Source organism: Bos mutus, chromosome 9 (assembly GCF_027580195.1).
Source record: "Bos mutus isolate GX-2022 chromosome 9, NWIPB_WYAK_1.1, whole genome shotgun sequence".
In the NCBI taxonomy this organism is placed as follows: domain Eukaryota; kingdom Metazoa; phylum Chordata; class Mammalia; order Artiodactyla; family Bovidae; genus Bos; species Bos mutus.
Genome location: NC_091625.1, coordinates 18,598,281 through 18,618,489, shown reverse-complemented (window position 1 = coordinate 18,618,489; position 20,209 = coordinate 18,598,281). Strand labels below are relative to the sequence as shown.

General features: G+C 38.4%; 1 protein-coding gene across 5 annotated transcripts in view; it reads left to right on the top strand.

Moving 5' to 3' along the window:
- Nucleotides 1-8,790, top strand: part of PHIP (pleckstrin homology domain interacting protein) — a 128,351-nt gene extending 119,561 nt beyond the window's left edge. For 3 of the 5 annotated variants that reach the window (XM_070376226.1, XM_070376224.1, XM_070376228.1), the window contains one exon: nucleotides 3,301-8,790. In XM_070376226.1, coding sequence (XP_070232327.1) covers nucleotides 3,301-3,938 — 638 coding nt within the window. In that variant the 3' untranslated portion in view covers nucleotides 3,939-8,790. The remainder of the gene's footprint in view (nucleotides 1-3,300) is intronic. The other 2 variants (XM_070376229.1, XM_070376225.1) reach the window with 1 other exon arrangement.
- Nucleotides 8,791-20,209: the final 11,419 nt, after the last annotated feature.

Below are 20,209 nucleotides of genomic sequence, written 5' to 3'. Positions count from 1 at the left end.
TGCCTCAGTTCTCAACTCTTCCTTACTCAGTCCATCTTCCACCGTTCAGTGACCTTTCTCATCATGTGCACAAGACACACACACACGCAGAATTAAGATCCTTCCCTTCCTTCAAATCATACGTGGAATCAGAATGTAATGTTGTTTATGTCAAGCAGTGAAGAGTCTTGTATAACAACGTTGCCTAACATTGCAGCTGTCCTTACTTTTCTTTCTCCCTTTTCTGTCCCAGCCATCCTAAAACACTTGAAAGTCCCTAAATATTCTTGTCATTTCTTCCTTTTTTTGAATTTTTTTTTCCCTTACTGGTTGTTTCCTATTCATTGCCTTTGTGGCCCTTATAATGTTGATAGAGTTATTCTTTTTTACATTGTCTATCTCCAGTAGAATCCAAACTCGTGTTTGCTCATATTTTAATTACCTGTACTTAGTATATAGTAGACAATGTTTAAATAAATCAGCAAATGACTTTATATGTGAGTGTTTTACATTTTTATACTAGCTTCATTTCTGAACTGAATTCAGAGTTTTGAATGTTTTATATTGGCCTTGCTTCTGTTAGTCCTGAATTCTGGAGAAATCAAATGTATGTAGAGAATTGGTTCTAGCATTATGATAGGGGAGGTTCAGTAGCCAATTTGATTGATAGGTTTTGGGTATTACATATGCCAGTACAGTACAGAAATATGATAAGCTATTACATAACTCATTAATGATGACTTTGTTGGTACTTGAACACTATTAGAAACAAGAGCTGCTGCTGCTGCTGCTGCTTAGTCGCTTCAGTCGTGTCCAACTCTGTGCGACCCCAGAGACGGCAGCCCACCAGGCTCCCCCTTCTCTAGGATTCTCCAGGCAAGAACACTGGAGTGGGCCACCATTTCCTTCTCCAGTGCGTGAAAGTGAAAGGTGAAAGTGAAGTCGCTCAGTCATGTCCAACTCTTAGTGATCCCATGGACTGCAGCCTTCCAGGCTCCTCCGCCCATGGGATTTTACAATTGAAATACAATACAAGCCACATGTGTTCTTGTAACCACATATAGCAACAGCAAACAGGTGAAATTACCAGTTTTAACAGTGTATTTTATTTACTCCATTATATCCAAAATATCATTTCAGTGTGTAATCAGTATTTCAAAATGTATACTGCCTTAATATTCAAATTTAATTAAAAATTCAGTTGCTCAATTGCAGTTACATTTCAAGTGCTCAGTTGCCACATGGTTAGTGGTAATACTATCACAGGATAATACAGGTCCAAATGAATGATTTCAAAAGCTATTTAGCTCTTGAATTCCTTTTTTAAAGAACTGCATTGATTCTTAACCTTTTTAGGTAATGTATTTTGTCAAGTTTGAAGACCTTGTAGTTTTTTTCCCCCAAAAATGCACATAGGCATATCCACACAAAATTTGGGCCAATTCAAGGGCTTCCCTGATAGCTCAGATGGTAAAGAATCTACCTGCAAGGCAGGAGACCTGGGTTCGATTTGTGGGTCGGGAAGATCCCCTGAAGAAGGGAATGGCAACCCACTCCAATATTCTTGCCTGGAGAATCTTACAGACAGAGGAGCCTGGTGGGCTACAGTCTGTAGAGTTACAAAGAGTCAGACACGAATGAGCGACTAACATACACACACACCTACCTACTACACCCCATCCCACCCCCTTACCTCCTAGAGTCCTTGAAGCTAGTCTGTAGAACTTGTGTAGGATATATTCACTGGATATTTATTTACCAGTAGTCTTATGTAAAACAAATGGAAAGATAGCACAGAATCTTAAAGAGTCCTCAGGCCAACTAAGGGTTGTTGTTGGAAAATACCTGATTACTTTATGCACACACACATTCACCACTCCCCTGTTATGCAAAACCACTAATATGAAGAAAAGTTATTAGTACTGTGGGGTCAGGGTTTGAGGGCTTTGCCTTCTTCCCCTGCTCTTGGCTCAGATACTCCACCTCTGAGACAGTTACTTCTTGAAATTTACAAAGCACTCTGTGATTGAAGCTCAGGACAAAAAATGAAGAAGCATTCTCTTTAATGGCACAAAGTATAGAATTTTGGAAGAAAAAAGTAGTAGTGCATGTTTGTCATCTTTTTCTTCATCTGAAAGGGTAATAAGCATTTTCTTTTTTTTTTTTTTTTTACCATAGAAAGGCAGTTCATGATTTGCAGTTCCTACAAATCTAGAATTTGATCTTCAGATTTTTTTTAATAAAGCATAATAGCCTTTATTACAGAGTTTGTTATAATGGGATTTTAACACACATAGTGGATTTGATTGATACATGCAGCTAGTATTGCTTATGATGATAAATCAATCATTTGCCGTTCAGTAACATAGGAGATAGGACTGTTCCCAAAAAAAGAGCTTGTGAAGAAAACTGCCATTTAGCTGTTTCTCTTAACCCTCTTTTAAAAATTCTGTGAGCAAGAGTAATTTATTTCTACTTTTGTAAAAAGGATAGATGTATCAGAGCCATAGTAGTGTCTATGGAGAACAACGGGTATAAATTATTCCAGTAGATGTATTCTCAAACCTTTTGCGTAGGAGTTAGTAGAAGAGGAAATCCTTTTTTACTTCTGAGGAATGTAAAGAAATATTTAGAGTATAAATTCTTCCCTGACATCAGAGAGTCATGGTCATCACATCCAGTAGAGGGTTAAATAAGCATTAGACTCATTCCAGTTTTGATAGTCCCTTTTTCCACTTCCATCTGTAGTAACAAAAATGATTAGAGGAAAGTAGAGGGGATGATAACGCTTATTTATTCAGATTACAAAGCTTAAAGGCCATAGGTTTTATGCTAAGATTATTTTCCATAATTGAACTACTTGATAGGAGGAATATAGGAAAATCCTGTTAATGGAGTAAACCCTAAAATGTTTTGTTATGGTGAAGTTCCATATGAGTAAACAGGGTTACTTTGTATAATGAAAACAATGCTTATACATTAGAATGTGTAGTAAAGGTAGTAGGAGTAAGAAACTTGGCTAATTTCTAGCTTTATCATAATTTGCACTATTAGGTCATTTATTTGCTGATTTTCATTTCTCTCTTGTCAAGTCGTCAGTGACTTCATTAAGGATGTTTCTCCTCTGTGAGTTTTAAATAGAAGATCAATAATATCTTTAAGCTATTAACTTTTTGTCAGTTCTTTTTCTCAAAGTAGTAAAAAAAAAAAAATTAGGATTATATCATGATGTGTAAGTATAGCAGTGAGGCTTACTGACTAGTTCAAGGGTCAGATAAGAGAGCAATTTCATATATTAAGTGTACTGTTGTTGCCTTTCAGCAGACTGTAGAAACAATGCTCTTGTACCTGGAAGCATTCAAGTAAACGGCCATGGAGGGCAGCCGTCTAAGCTTGTGAAGAGGGGACCTGGGAGGAAGCCTAAGGTGGAAGTTAATAACAGCAGTGGTGAAGTTACACACAAGAAGAGGGGTCGGAAGCCCAAAAAGCTCCAGTACACAAAGCCTGAAGTTTCGGAGCAAAATAGCGTGCATCCCATCAGGGATGAAGTAGTTCCTTCCTCAACCTGCAGTTTTCTTTCTGAAACTAATATCATAAAGGAGGATTTGTTACAGAAAAAGAGTCGTGGAGGCAGAAAACCCAAAAGGAAGATGAAGACACAAAAACTAGACTCAGATCTCATAGTTCCTACAAGTGTTAAAATGCTAAGGAGAAGTAACCGAAAAAAGACAGATGATCCCATGGATGAGGAGGAGGAGTTTGAGGAACTTAAAGGCTCTGAACCTCACATGAGAACTAGAAATCAAGGTCGAAGGACAGCCTTCTATAATGAGGATGACTCTGAAGAGGAGCAAAGGCAGCTGTTGTTTGAAGACACTTCTTTGACTTTTGGAACCTCTAGTAGAGGACGAGTCCGAAAGTTGACTGAAAAAGCAAAAGCTAATTTAATTGGGTGGTAACTTGCACCAAAATATTTTACTTCAAAATCTATAAAGCAGGTACAGTTAAGGAGTATGTAGAACTAAGGCTTCTGCTTCCTTGCTGCTATGACGGATATGGGAATGTTATAATTTGATTTGCAAAAAAACAAACTTACAAGACGCTTCACTTTTTAAATGAATATATATATATATAAATATATACATATATATTTTAAATGTTTGCTATTTATTGCCCTTAGATAGGTTATGCATTTCAACATTCATTTCATTTACTGTTCAAAGCAAAAGAAATTGAGGCTCTATAATGAACTCCCAATTTATTTCTGGAAAAGACAGTTCTGCTACACTCTTAAGGAGCGTATAATATTCCTTAGTGATAGAGCATTTTATGTTAAAATGAATTATTTTTGACCAAGCCAGGTACATTTCTGTTTATACAGAAGTCTTGCCCCTAGGAGGACAGGTGTTAACCAGAGTAGCAGTGAATTAAGAATTGTGTTTCCTCTAAAGATAAATTTAAAATTCCCACCATTTGATACCCTGAAAAGTTTAATTTTAATTATAGAATGTTCATCTACAGAGAATCTAGAGGAGGCTTTTGCTGTATTCCATTTCTGCCAAACTTAAGAGAAAAATGTACTGATAAAAAGGAAACATATCCACATTGGAAAACATTTGACTGTCTAATTTTTCAGACCTTGATTCTTATGTCAATCACTCAATCTCTGTTTATTGTGCCAAAGACTGAGAATCAGTGCAGTGGAAAGCCTGTTTTTGACTGTCAGGACAGCATACACTTTTTCAATATTGGAAAGGCTATATATTATTCTAAAGAGCAAGTTATTAAAGAGTTATGCTGAGATGTATCTTTTTTTGGTACTAATAGTAGAAAATAATGCACTGGTGGGTCCTTTGACAGAGATGTTTTAGAGAAAATGTTTAAGTGGTTAAAGGATTCAAGGAAAATAACAGGAAAAAGGTATGGGATTTGATGTTTACTTGTTAATCTGGATTAATGTCATTTCTAAACTTTAGACATATCTAATAGGCTAAAATGACTTACAAAGAAATGTGTCTGTGTGTGTATGTGTATATATTGACAAATGGGTATAATTGAATATATATACAAACACATACTTATATGCTATTACCCAGGTATAAATTCTTTTATCAGGATTTTTTAGATAGTGGTAGAATAAAAATAATTTTAAAAGGTCATACTTTATAGTTTAATTTTAAGGGGAAGATTGGTTATTTTCAATTATTAAAGGTTTAAAAATAGGCCAAATCACTTTTTATGCAATCATGTTTTATACAGTGGTCTCATTGCACATTGTGTTTTTTCTGCACTTTTTACGGTATCCTTCACGCTGGTATGTCAGTATACACCCAAGAAAAATTCCATTTAATGATTGTGCCTTGTATTCTATTATTTTTTGCATCATTAGTAAAATTAAGTTGTCTATTGTAAATGATAACTATATGACTTAGGAGAATGTATTGCTATATGTACTGCTATGGAAAAGGAAAGCAGTTATTTATTTGTTTATGGTACAGTTAGTTATTTTATACCTTAAAAACCGACATAAATACCATTTCTATTGTTTAAAGATTATTGTCCATTTTTTTAAAAGTTTAAAGAATGTAGTATTTTCTGAGGACTGGTATGGTACAAAAATGTAACCAAAATTTTCAGATACTACATTTTTAAAAAGCGAGGATGGGGAAAATATGTATCAGCATGGCCCTGGTGTAGAAGAATAATGTCTTTAATTGAACCTTGGCAAAATACATTACATAATTACTTGTGTAATATTTCTGGTAGGGATAAATGTTAGCTGTCAGTTGATTATGTCTTGAAAAAGAATGGAAAGTCACACATTTGGGCTTTTTAGATTGTTTGTAACTAAATTTGTACAGAAATTCTCCTGTGAAATTAAGTAAACCATTTTCCAGATCTTAACTGGATTGCTGTGATTTTGCAGTTGAAAATAATTTCAAATTTTTCAGGTTTTTTGTATATTTATTTTTTTCTAACAAATATATTTAACTATATAATTAAAGTTCAGTAGTTAAACTGTTCATAATGCAGAAATGGATGGCTTGGTTGTATAGTGAAACGAGTCTCTCAGTTACACCATTACTGGATATAATAGTGTGTATGTTTGAAATTTAAGTCATTAATTTGTTGCTTTTGAAGGCAATCTATTTGAAACATGTAATTTCCTGATGGTATCTGCATTGTATTAGAAAATAAGGCTATAAAATCCATTTTTGTAAAAAATATGTGTATAGTTTTAAGGTGTGTACAGAGAAGGGAAGAGCGTACAGTCTTAGGAGTGAAATTCACTGCTAGTAGGGCGTATTAGTTCTAACACTTGAGCAAAAGAAACGAGTATTTACCATCTTACCTGCAAGAAGTAAATATTATTCCAATGCATTCTAAAGGCACTATATACTTATGACCTTATTTGCATATTATTAGACACTGGTTTCCTAGGCAAAAATGACTTGGATCAGCTTCTTTGTAATTGAAACACTTAAAATGTATTAGTAATAACCAGATATATCTAGATTTTATATTTTTATAATTTAGCTTCTATACACTGCAAAGTTGAATTGAGAAATTTGAGTTATCACCATAGTCTTGTTCTGTGTTGACCATTAGAAAAATCTCTTCTTGGAGTCATTTAACACCAGGTATATACTGTTTATAGGTCAAAGGAAATGTTGGCGGTTGTCTTAGGTGAGCAATAAAAGAATACTAAGTTTATTCAAAGTTTCAGAATACAACTTTTGGTTACATTCTTAGAAAAATTGTATTTTTAAGTACCTAACCCTAATACTATTCTCTCCTTTGACCCCAACATTCTCAAGTTCCAGTGAAATGTTATAAAATTAGAGAATGTTGTAGATGAGCAGATAAACAGTCTGATTACAGTCCGATAACTCTGGGCAGTAGAAATATACTTTAAAAAAAAAGTGTATTCTTTTCAGTCTACTATTATGGCATTGGACCATTTTATGCATATATTCATGAACTAAAGATTTGGCCTTGTTTTCATTGTTTTTATTATTGCACATCACAAATTTGAAGACTGATAGTATTGTCACAAAATGATCTTCCTCTTTAAATTTATTTAGAATAAATGTGCAGAGTATTTGTGAGCTTGCTTAGGTCACATCTGAGACATGAAGTTTGGCTGAATCTAGTATCACTTGGACATGAATATGTAATATACACTGATCAACAAAAGATCCTTGTAGCATGTATGTTAACATTTTAAACTCTTCCTTATCTGCAATGCAGTAGGTTAATCAGACATTTTAACAAAAGTATTCAAGTAACATTTTTAGTTTATAATGCTAGTAGCATTATTTACATGTTTTGATATATGATTTGTAATATAAATTAGCTTCTCCAGTTTATAGTGTTTAATTCTAGCATTCCATTTTATACATGCATATATACCTCTCTCTCAGATGTCAACTGGAAGCAATTTTGACTGTTTTCTACCTAATGAAGTCAAACTGTTATTCTGAATGTTTTTGTTCACCTGAAACTTATTTTTGAGTAGGTTGAAAGGACCAAGATACTTGAGTGTTAAAAGGGCTACAAGTGTCCTCTTTATATGCGGGAAATACATGATTGTAAAAGTCACAAAAGGGGAAGTACTTTTATGCTCTGTGGATTATCCAATATTTAGTTTTTTTAGATTGTTTTAAAACAGGTTGAGAAGTGGTTTAGTTAAATTTAGGTGACAATTTATTTTCCAACTAAAACTGAAAAATACACCTTTTCCTCACTTCCCTCCTTGCAGTTCCTCTCAGGTCCCAAGTTTCCAAGTGATTTGAACTAAATATTACATTTATTGAGAAGCTGTTTTTGTTCTTAATTATACTGAGCTAAGCACTCCAGATGGAAAGTCATTTTGTACTATGTACAATACCCAAGAAGAGGTCACATTGAGTCAGAAGACTGTAAGTACCACTTTTGACGCTCCAGATATTAACCTTGTACACACTGTAATAAAACAATTAGAAAATATTATGAGCTATAAATATATATATATTATTTTTAGTTTTGATAGCTCTGTGTTTAAATACTTTTTTAATGCAGATAAAATCATCAGGAAATTAACCTTATATGGCACAAACCAAATACATAATAGTGGGTGGCTCTGAGTTTCTACGTTTAAGGAGCTAAGAAAATAGGTTTGAGATGATAAATAGTACACACACCTATGATGCAGATGTACACATGCTCGTTACTTTTAAGATTGTGCTGTGTTGATTGATCACAATGAAATGTTATAAATTGAGACAAAATACAAAGTTACATTTTTGGACCATATTAAAACTGCAAGAAGATGGGGTCTTACTTAAAGATCTTTTAGACAACTGTTAAATCCTGTCACATGATATTTAGACGTGTAGAATGTAGCTCAATTTTTGAAAAGTAACTGACCTAGAGGGTTAATGTTGAAACTGACACATTTTCAAATTAAAATGCTTATTTTGTACAGAAAACAATGTTAAACACAAGCAAATCTGTTGTATGTAATAAGTAACAGAGTTTTAAAAAGAAATTAATTATTTAGCTTTATTGAGGTTTTTGGTTTTTCTTTCTGGAAACCTGAAGTATCATGTTATAAACGGCAGTCTCACACCAGAATAGCAGTGCCCTTTCTTTTTGTACATATTGATTGGACCTTTCTTTACTGTTAGGTGGACACTTTCTATGTTAGTTTTGAAGCATAATTCTTTGAATCCTTTTATACAAACTAGAATGTATGTGTAAGAATTCCTGTCCCTGCAATGTAGTAACTACAAACTTATTTTTAAATAAATAGAAAACTTGTTTTTCTAAGCTATTTTGTAGAGCCTGCTTTCTTTATTTTTATTTTGTAACACGAAAAGCACTCAGTACATAGTTTCAAGAGATATTACATAAGTGCTGTTACATTAGTGTTCCCAATGCCTTGTCTCCTTAGCAAAATGTTAAAATATATTAGCTAATTAAAGGATTGTGGGTCCCCTACTGCTGCTGCTAAGTCACTTCAGTCGTGTCCGACTCTGTGTGACCCCATAGACGGCAGCCCACCAGGCTCCCCCTGTCCTGGGATTCTCCAGGCAAGAACACTGGAGTGGGTTGCCATTTCCTTCTCCAATGCATGAAAGTGAAAAGTGAAAGTGAAGTCGCTCGGTCGTGTCTGAATCTTAGCGACCTTGCCATTTCCTTCTCCAATGGGTCCCCTAATGTAATTAATTCCCCAAAAACCCAAAGGTTAGAAATGTATTTGCTTTCCATTGTGACAACTACATGGATTTGCTACTATGAATAAGTTACCATACAAGGTATAAATCTTTAAAACTTTCCTGTGAGAGATATTTCAAAGGAATAGTTCACTTAAGTATTTTCTCAAAAATATGAAGTGAAATTTCTGGGAAAATTAAATGAAAGAATGATGAAAACATTTCATTTGTTAAGCAGTTATACAAAATGAGATTTGTAAAGCTTTGGCTGTTTTTCTAGACAGATCAGTATACATTTTTATTGACATCCTGAGAATCCCAATTTTAGTACAAAGAGTACAAGACTATAATAAATGCAACTCCAGTTAAGCACGAGATAGTTTGTTTTTAGTGATCGTTTCTCCTTAAGTAATTTTGTTTAAATGACTTTGTATAAAACAAATTTTTAAGTTGAGGAAAGCAGATAAATGTTTCCAGGTACCTTTTCCTGAAGCATGCTGATACTAATACTTAGTTTATACTTAGGAGAACCAGCCAAGAAAAAGTTTATTTTTAGCAATCACATTTTACTAGTTTCTCTTTTGTAGTAGTACCAACTGTATGTTCCAGGCTAAGCTTGCCCATTATTTCAGAACAAGAAGATGAAAAGCCAAAGCTCAAAATTTCTGTTCTTTGCAATAGAAAACCTTGTATTTGTAATCTCTTTGCTTTTAACATATTTACCATATATTGATTGCTCTTTTGGGGTTTTGTTGGGTGGGAAAAATAGTGGAAAGGTTTCAATTCCGTACCTTTTTGCCTAATATATTAGGCATGTTGATAATAGAGTATTGTTGGTAACACAATTGTCATGGGAAGAACTGGGTTTGGAGTTGAATCATTTTACCTCTTGAATTTCACTCTTCTCATCTGTAAAGTTAAGAAAAACAAACACTGATTAGACTATGTGCAAGGTACAATTCAAGTCAAAGAGTTCACGGTTCTTCCTCACGTGTATGTTGTCTGGTGTGGTCTCAGCTCAATCGTGGCTTTTCTATTTGGTCCCTGAATATGCGATTTAATGTGTAACTTGCAGGCAAATGTCTTGTGGCCATGACATGATTGTAGTAAGTATGAGATCTTTTTACCCTTAGTTTCAATGATACTGTTGTAACACACCATAAATTGTGAATTGAGTTCAAATATTTGTGTACTAGTAATAAGTACAAAAGTTTATGATTTTCCAAAGGGCTCTGAGGAATCTCAAAGACAGTGTAGAATGCATCCTGAAATGTCTATTTAAGATCCAATCTTTGGAAAGCAAAAACAAAAGATTTTGAGGAAATTTAATTGCTTGTGTCTGAGAATAGTTGGTTTCCCATTTAATTAAAAATGAAATAAAATATTTAAATACAGAAGGCAGAACTATTTTAAGGAAACTTACATCTTTGACAAATGGAAACGTTTGTTTTATTTTTGGTCTTCCTTTTAATAAAAAGGACATTGTAAAGTCAAAGCAAAGCAAATTACTCTGATGAGATATGGAAAATCCAAGCAGATTATGTAGAAGTTAAAGAGCAACTCAGTCTCTTTTCAAGCTCTTTAAGAACATGATTATTGTAACAGAAAACCAAATTCTAGTTTGGTTTTGAGAAGTTTTACAAGCTCTTCCTTCCCTTCTTGTGAGTAAGTACATCAAAGCTAGGGAAATTGTCAAATTTTTAACACACTTTAGTTTATTTTCTGGTTCTTGTTCTCTCTTCTTAAATGTACTTCTTTTTCACATTTTGGAGCATATAGACGCTTCAGGACAAAACTCTTTGTCCTAGAAAAACTCATTCCATTATCCTGATTCTCAGTTTTATTTTTCTGTCACTATTTTTTCTTGGTCAGCTACCAATATTAATTATAAATTTTAACCAAAATAACTTTGATTTCAGAGAAGATTGAAAGTAACTTGAAAACTATCATATGTAAGCATTTTTTTTAGAGTGCAAAGCTCACGAATACACATAATTTTGAAATCTTAAAATTGGAAAAATAAACATGTCCGTTACATGTATGACCCAAAGATAGCCCCTCCGTAGTACATAAATACAAGCAGATATATATGAACTTAAAATTATGCATGGCAATATTTCAGTATTGAATCTTACAATTAGGTGCTCAGTGATTACAAATCATCGCAAATAGGTACTCAATGATTATCCATTGATTTAGTTTAATATTAGTCCAAAGTTTTAGGTTACCTGAAGATCTTGAAGATTATGTTCAAGCTGACATACTGCAGGACACAACTGATGTTATAAAAACATCTGTCGGAATTATGATTCCGCTTGCCACAAAGTCATTTCAGTTGTGTCCGACTCTGTGCGATCCCATAGACGGCAGCCCACCAGGCTCTTCTGTCCCTGGGATTCTCCAAGCAAGAACACTGGAGTGGGTTGCCAGTTCCTTCTTCAATGCATGAAAGTGAAAAGTGAAAGTGAAGTCACTCAGTCGTGTCCGACCCTCAAGCGACCGCATGGACTGCAGCCTACCAGGCTCCTCCATCCATGGGATTTTCCAGGCAAGAGTACTGGAGTGGGGTGCCATTGCCTTCTGATTCAGTTTACTTGAACACGTATTTTATGTTTCTAGCTCTTCCAAATATTATGTAAGAGTGATGTTAACTTATCTAGTCAGACCAGCATAAGAAATTTAGGGGCTTCAGATTAACATGTCTCTTCATGAGACAGCAGACTGAGTTCTCACTTAGAAAAAATACCCTTGCATTATACTCCATATAAGTTTAATTGGTCCAAGATTTGCCTTGTTTTTAACTCTTACTTATTTATTCATGGCTGTCCTGGGTCTTCACTGCTGTGTGTGCTTTTCCTTCGTGCCGAGCAGGGGCTGCTCTTTAGGTGCGGTGTGCAGGCTTCTCACTGTGGTGCTTCTCTCCTGGCAGAGCATGGGCTCTCGGACGCCCAGACTTCCGTAGCTGGGGCTCCCACGCTTTAGAGCACAGGCTCACTACTCATCGCGGCACATGGGCTTAGTAGCTCCACGACATGTGGGGTCTTCCTGGATCAGGGATCGAACCTGTGTCTCCTGCATTGGCAGGCGGATTCTTTACCACTGAGCCACCAGTGAAGCCCAAGATTTGTCTTAATTATATGAATTGAAATTCTTAAAATACTTGTGTTTGTTGCTTCTGTAAGATTGTTTTTAATGTCTTACTTAAAAGTAATAGAAATTTAGTTTCTCTTATTTTCTGTTAATTTGGGAAATAGTTTATAAATGAGTGAAATTGTATGGTAGTTTGAGCATTCTTTGGCATTGCCTTTCTTTGGGATTGGAATGAAAACTAACCTTTTCCAGTCCTGTGGCCACTGCTGAGTTTTCCAAATTTGCTGGCATATTGAGTGCAGCACTTCCACACCATCATCTTTTGGGATTTTAACAGCATCATCTTTTAGGATTTAAATAACTCAGCTGGAATTCCATCATCACTAGCTAGGAATGCTTCCTAAGGCCCACTTGACTTCACACTCCAGGATGTCTGGCTCTAGGTGAGTGACTACACCTTCATGGTTATCCCAGTCATCAAGACCTTTTTTTGTGCCTGTGTATTCTTCTGTGTATTCTTGCCACCTTTTTTCAATCTCTTCTTTTCTATTAGGTCCTTGCCACCTTTTTTCAATCTCTTCTACTTCTATTAGGTCCTTGCCACTTCTGTCCTTTATTGTGCCCATCTTTGCATGAAATGTTCCCTTGGTATCTCCAATTTGTTTTGAAGAGATTCTAGTTTTTCCCATTCTATTGTTTTCTTCTGTTTCTTTGCATGGTTCACTTAAGGCTTTCTTATCTCTCCTTGCTATTCTCTGGAACTCTGCATTCAGATGGGTAAATCTTCCCTTTTTCCTTTGCCTTTGGCTTCTCTTGTTTTCTCACTATTCGTAAGGCCTTCTCAGACAACCACTTTGCCTTCTTGAATTTCTTTTCTTCGGGATGGTTTTGGTTACCACCTCCTGTACAGTGCTACAAACCTCCATCCACAGTTGTTCAGGCACTCGGTCTACCGATCTAATCCCTTGAATCTATTGTCAACTGCACTGTATAATTATAAGGGATTTGATTTAGGTCATACCTGAATGGTCCACTAGTTTTCCCTACTTTCTTCAATTTAAGCCTGAGTTTTGCAATAAGGAGCTCGTACTGAGCCACAGTCAGCTCCGGGTCTTGTTTTTGCAGACTGTATAGAACTTCATCTTCAGCTGCAAAGGAAAGAACCAGTCTGATTTCGGTGTTGACCGTCTGGTGATGTCCACGTGAAGATTCATCTCTTGCGCTGTTGGAAGAAGGTGCTTGCTATGACCAGTGTGTTCTCTTGGCAAAACTTTGTTAACCTCTGCCCTGCAAAGCCAAACTTGCCTGTTATTCCAGGTATCTCTTGACTTCCGACTTTTGCATTCCAGTTCCCTGTGATGAAAAGGCCATCTTTTTTGGTGTTAATTCTAGAAGTTCTTGTAGGTCTTCATAGAACTGTTCAACTTCAGCTTCTTCAGTATTAGTGGCTGGGACATAGACTGAAAAGGGCAGGAGGAGAAGGGGGCGACAGAGAATGAGATGGCTGTATGGCAGCATCACTGACTCAATGGACATGAGTTTGAGCAAATCCGGGAGATAGTTGTGGGGAAAAAGTCTAGACAACGTGACATCAGTCAGGCTCTCCCTACTCCCTCACCCCCTCTTACCTTGTGTTCAGTAAACAACAATATTGCTGACCTTGCATGGTTATGCAACAGCTATAGCACTGCGCCTGTGTGCCCGCTTGGCCATGGGCTACTTTTGCTCTTAGTGTATCTGTAATACCTGAGGACTCCCAGCAGCTGCTGCCTGGAGAGAATAAACACGTCTGCAGTCCCCAGGGCTCTTCGAGTCTTCTTCCAGCTTCCCTGGTCGTGCCTTATCTACCCCAGGTTCAGTGAACCGTGCGAGCAACAAGACAATAGTGAAGGACAAGGAAGCAGAAGCAGCCGGGTGGGGTCTTCATCCCTTTTCCACAGGACTGTGGATGGATCACTGACAGTGGGGAATTGTAATACGGAAGAACCTGTGTATTCTATCACTTAGCATTTAGTATACAAAAGAGGTCTTGGCCAGAAAGAGTAATTGGACATTTTGGCATGTATGAGAAACTATATTTCAGAGTGAGGTCTATCAGAAAGTTAATCAGCTCATTCCCGACTGTCAGTTGTACCCAGGGCTCCTATGGGGAAATTAGAATTGGGTACCTCAAATCCAAGGGGGTCTCTGGGCCTGTTCATTCATCAGTCTTCCTCTCGTTCTTCCCTGTGAGAGGCTCTTGGCTTTCTCCTTTTGTTTCTTCTTAAGTTTTAGCCTAGAGCAATCTTTTTTCTGATGACTTTCCTCCCCTCCCCAATGGTGACTAACTTGTCTTTTGGGTTACTTGCTTCTGAGAAGTCAATGATGCTTCCAGAAAAGTGTCTTTTGGTTTAGCATCTTTATTCTGTTGCTGTTCCCTCTTGAAAGCAACATCTTAAAAGCAACATCTACCAACTGATAAAGTGTTCATTCCAAATGCACCATCTAATTGTTGCAACTTTCTACTGATAATCTGAGATTATCAAATTTACCCCCCCGCCGAAGGTCAAATTTACCATTGTAGTATGTTCAGGGGCCTTGGGATCTGCACTCATATGTCTGTAGGCCTGATAAATCCAGAGGGGACTTCATTTTTTTTTTTTTTTTAATTTTCTGTGTTGCTTGGGTTTTTTTCAAACACTTTCTTTGGTTCCCCTTTTCAAAGCTCTGCCAAGATGTTCTAACAAGTAGAACTCTAATAAGGGACTTCTTCCCTCCTTGGGGCCCCAATTTGGTTCAGCTATGTGTACTTCCAAGTGGGCTTCAGATGTAGAGCATCCTCTCTATAAGGAGGTTGCAACTTTTCCAATTTAAAAAGCCTAAGAAACCCAGCCCACTGGCTGTTTACATTTAGGACCCCTACAAGGTAACAGTGTAATGGAAACTGTCCACCTTGGGAGTGGCTCTGACCCAAATTGGGCGCCCTGTCGGGTTGGGTCTCAGATGGCAATGCCAGATCAGGTCCCTGTGCCCCAGAAACTAACAGGCTTTTCTTCTTGCTTCCTAGAAGAAGGTGGAGTTCTGAGCCCCAGTGTCAGGAATAGGGCTTGGATAGGAAGGGGAAGTGGTGGAAGGGGTGTATATAGTGGCATGGCGGCCAGGGAAGCTGAGGCATCCAGATCTCTGGAGGAGTTAAGGTCTGAAACAACGTATCCTCACTGTCTTATTTCTCTTGAAGTAATAGCACAAATGCTTGTATGTAAAGGATTTCATCATTCTTTCCCGCCTCTTTGCAGAATAGCTACAGAGCCATTCAAAAGCCACCATAAAACTGTAAGTAGCCATTGACAATCTCAAGCAGAGTACATCATGAGAAACGCTGGGCTGGAAGAAACACAAGCTGGAATCAAGATTGCCGGGAGAAATACCAATAACCTCAGATATGCAGATGACACCACCCTTATGGCAGAAAGTGAAGAGGAACTAAAAAGCCTCTTGATGAAAGTGAAAGAGGAGAGTGAAAAAGTTGGCTTAAAGCTCAACATTCAGAAAACGAAGATCATGGCATCTGGTCCCATCACTTGATGGGAAGTAGATGGGGAAACAGTGGAAACGGTGTCAGACTTTATTTTTTTGGGCTCCAAAATCACTGCAGGTGGTGATTGCAGCCATGAAATCAAAAGATGCTTACTCCTTGGAAGGAAAGTTATGACCAACCTAGATAGCCTATTGAAAAGCAGAGACATTACTTTGCCAACAAAGGTCTGTCTAGTCAAGGCTATGGTTTTTCCAGTGGTCATGTATGGATATGAGAGTTGGACTGTGAAGAAAACTGAGCACCGAAGAATTGATGCTTTTGAACTGTGATGTTGGAGAATGCCGGTGCCAGCCGGCAAAGTCGATCAGGTCCCAAGAACGTGCACGGCAGGGCTAAGAAAAACTAAAGCAAGAGACTACAACAAAGATGGGGTCGAGAGGTTCAGACACGTCTCCACGAAGGGACGCAGTCTGACACCAACTTTATTCAGCATCTCATATTTATACAGAAGAGCGTGAGAAAGACAAGACAGTTGACTTTTTTCTTGGTTGGCCTATACATCTTACAAACAGTCATAAGAAATCTTGAGAGCATGGGAATGGCTCCCTGTTATTATTTCTTAAACCAGATAACATTTCCCTGTGCGTGAGAAGTTTGCACAAAACTCCAGGTGCCTGCAGTAAATAAGCACCTAATCTCTGGGGTGGCGGGACAGAGAGCTATGTTTGCAAGCAAACCCTCAAGGACTGAGGTAGCTCCCAGAGCTGTGTCCTTCGGACAAAGGACCCCATTCTCACGGGCAGCTCCCCTCAGGAGAAGACTCTTGAGAGTCCCTTGGACTGCAAGGAGATCCAACCAGTCCATCCTAAAGGAGATCAGCCCTGGGATTTCTTTGGAAGGACTGATGCTGAGGCTGAAACTCCAATACTTTGGCCACCTCATGCAAAGTGTTGACTTATTGGAAAAAACCCTGATGCTGGGAGGGATTAGGGGCAGGAGGAGAATGGGGATGACAGAGGATGAGACGGCTGGATGGCATCACTGAATCAATGTGCATGAGTTTGAGTGAACTCCGGGAGCTGGTGATGGACAGGGAGGCCTGGCGTGCTGTGATTCATGGGATCACAGAGAGTCAGACACGAATGAGCAACTGAACTGAACTGAACTGCACTGAACCATTAAAAGGGTGCCTCTTTGCCCTGGAATCAACCCACCAGGCTGAATTCTGGGATGGGGCTTTTGGTAATTTTAGGAGTCAAGGGGGATCTTTCCTTTCTCCCTTGGGAAAAGAAACAGACAAGGACAGTTGTTTTTTTTTTTTTTCCATGTTTCTTTCCTCCATTTGACGTCAGTCGAAGTTTTTAACATCATCAAATTGACTTGGCTGTAAATGGAGAAAGGGCACAAAACAAAATGAAACAAAATCCCCAAAGGAGAAACTGAAAACCCTAAATAAACCCTCAAGTTGTTTCTTGGGAGTTTTATATATGCCAATGACGCAGGAGACCACAAAAAACATAATTCACACAGCAAGGCTGACAGTATATGGTGCAGGGGCTCCCAAGATAACCCAACCTAAACCCTTATCACTCATGAGTTCATAGCTGTAATCAGATCACTTATCCAAAATGGGCCTGGAGGACTTTCTTCAGGGATTGTGAAACGTTCTGCATTTTTTAAAGACAGAAATATAAGACGAACAAAACAAAAATGGCACACACAAATGCTAGCATCCAAAGAAATAAACAAACTGGTATATAAATTGGGTAAAAGTCCAGCAACTATTTCCTCTCTGTAACAGTTTACCTTGCTGAAATCAGGGGGAAATAAGTGGCTTATTCTGGACAGAAAAAACCCAAACAGAGAGGAAACAAAATTTTGGCCTTATTCATGGGAGCAACTTACCCTACTGTGTGGAACTCATCAGCTCCCAGACTGCCAAGTGCTGGAACAGGGGAATTTTGAAGGGAAGATCCATAGGACAAGTGGTCCTGGCAGTTGCTGGGGCCTTACTCAAAAATTCCCCAACCGGGGCCGGCTTGAACACCAAGCCTTGAACACCAAGGCTTCTGGCTGGCTTCACCAACATTTGTTACCAAGTTCAGGCCAGTACTGCTTGCTGCAGGACAGGCCCATATCAAGAGATGAATTGTCGGGGCAAGGAATGGCAACTTTATTCTGAAAGCCAGCAGACTCAAGATGGTGGACTCATGTCCCTAAGAATCTTCTTGTGTAAATTAAAATTCATGCTTCTTTTACACTAAAAGGGGAGGGCATAAATTCAAACATTTCCTGTTTCTAGTCAGCCTCTGGATATGATGTATTTACTTCTTCTTTCCTGTAGTCATTCACAGATAGGCCTGGTCAGGATGTTTCCTGTGAGCTAAACAAAGCTTAATGCTGATTAGTGTTAGTTCTAGAAGGTCTTGTAGGTCTTCATAGAATTGTTCAACCTCAGCTTCTTTGTCATTAGTAGTTGGGGCATAGACTTGGATTACTGTGGTGTTGAATGGTTTGTCTTGGAAACAAACCGAGATCATTCTGTTGTTTTTGAGGCTGTACCCAAGTACTGCATTTCAAACTCTTTTGTTGACTATGAAGGCTGCTCCATTTCTTCTAAGGGATTCTTGCCCACAGTAGTAGATATAATGGTCGTTTGAATTAAATTCTCCTATTCTGGTCTATTTTAGTTCACTGATTCCTAAAATGTCAATGTTTACTCTTGTCTGACCCCGTCCAATTTACCTTGATTCATAGACCTAACATTCCAGGTTCCTATACAATATTGTTCTGTACAGCATCAGACTTTCACCACCAGACACATCCACAACTGAGCGAATTTTCTGCTTTAGCCCCACCTCATCATTCTTTATGGAGCTGTTTCTCTGCTCTTCCTCAGTAACATATTGGAACACCTACTGACCTGGGGGCTCATCTTCCAGTGTCACATCTTTTTGCCTTTTCATTTTGTTCGTGGGGTTCTCAAGGCAAGAATACTGAACTGGTTTGCCATTTCCTTCTCCAGTGGACCGCGTTTTTCAGGCCCTAATCAGCAGGGACATGCCCTATCTTCCACATAGATAGGAGACATGCCCAGTGCCTTGGTTGTTCCACTCCTGGTCCTCACTGAGCCTGTAAACCTTCACCTGTCAAAGTGCCACCCAGGCCCTGAGCAAAGGCCCTGCTGGAGTCCCCAGGAAAGGGGTCTGGGGAAGACTGGAGCCAAGGTTGGAGGACCCCCTGGAGCGGAGGGCTCCCTGGCCTCACTGCTGCTACTGGCCACCCTGGGGCTGATCTGCCACCCCCATGGCCCACCTTTCCTCTCCTCTGGCTCCTAGGCATTATTGTCCAGGCCCAGCAAGCCCTGCCACCCTGAGGTGACCATGCAGTGCTTCTCGGCCTCCTGCCCCATGGCACTAGCAACTTGGGGTGCCGGTCATTATCCTGCTCCCACCTCTGCCTCTACCATGATACTAGCAAAGCCTCTTTTCTTGCCACTGCTGCCTCTGTGTGGATCACAACAAACTATGGAAAATTCTTAAAGAAATGGGAAAACCACATTATCTTACCTGTCTCCTGAGAAACCTGTATGCAGGTCAGGAAGCAACAGTTAGAACAGAACATGGAACAACAGACTGGTTCCAGATTGGGAGTACATCAAGGCTGTATAGTGTCACCCTGTTTCTTTAACTTCTATGCAGAATACATCATGCCAAATGCCAGGCTGGATGAATCACAAACTGGAATCAAGATTGCCGGGAGAAGTATCGACAACCTCAGATATGCAGATGACACCACCCTTATGGTAGAGAGCGAAGAGGACCTAAAGAGACTCTTGATGAAAGTGAAAAAGGAGAGCGAAAAAGTTGGCTTAAAACTCAACACTCAAAAAACGGAAGATCATGGCATTTGGTCCCATCACTTCATGGCAAATAGATGGGGAAAAAGTAGAAACAGTGTCAGATTTTATTTTCTTGGTCTCCAAAATCACTGAGAATAGTGACTGCAGCCACAAAACTAAGACACTTGCTCCTTGGAAGAAAAGCTATGATAAACATACACAGCACATTAAGAAGCTGAGATATAACTTCGCTGACAAAGGTCCATCTAGTCAAAGCTATGGTTTTTCCAGTAGTCATGTATGGATGTGAGAGTTGGACCATAAAGAAAGCTGAGCAACAAAGAATTGATGCTTTTGAACTGTGGTGCTGGAGAAGACTATTGAGAGTCCTTTGGAGAGCAAGGAGATCAAACCTGTCAATCCTAAAGGAGATCAGCCCTGGGATTTCTTTGGAAGGAGTGATATTGAAGCTGAAGGTCCAATACTTTGACCACCTGATGTAAAGAGCCGACTCGCTGGAAAAACCCCTGATGATGGGGAAGATTGAGGGCAGGAGAAGAAGAGGGCAACAGAAGATGAGTTGGT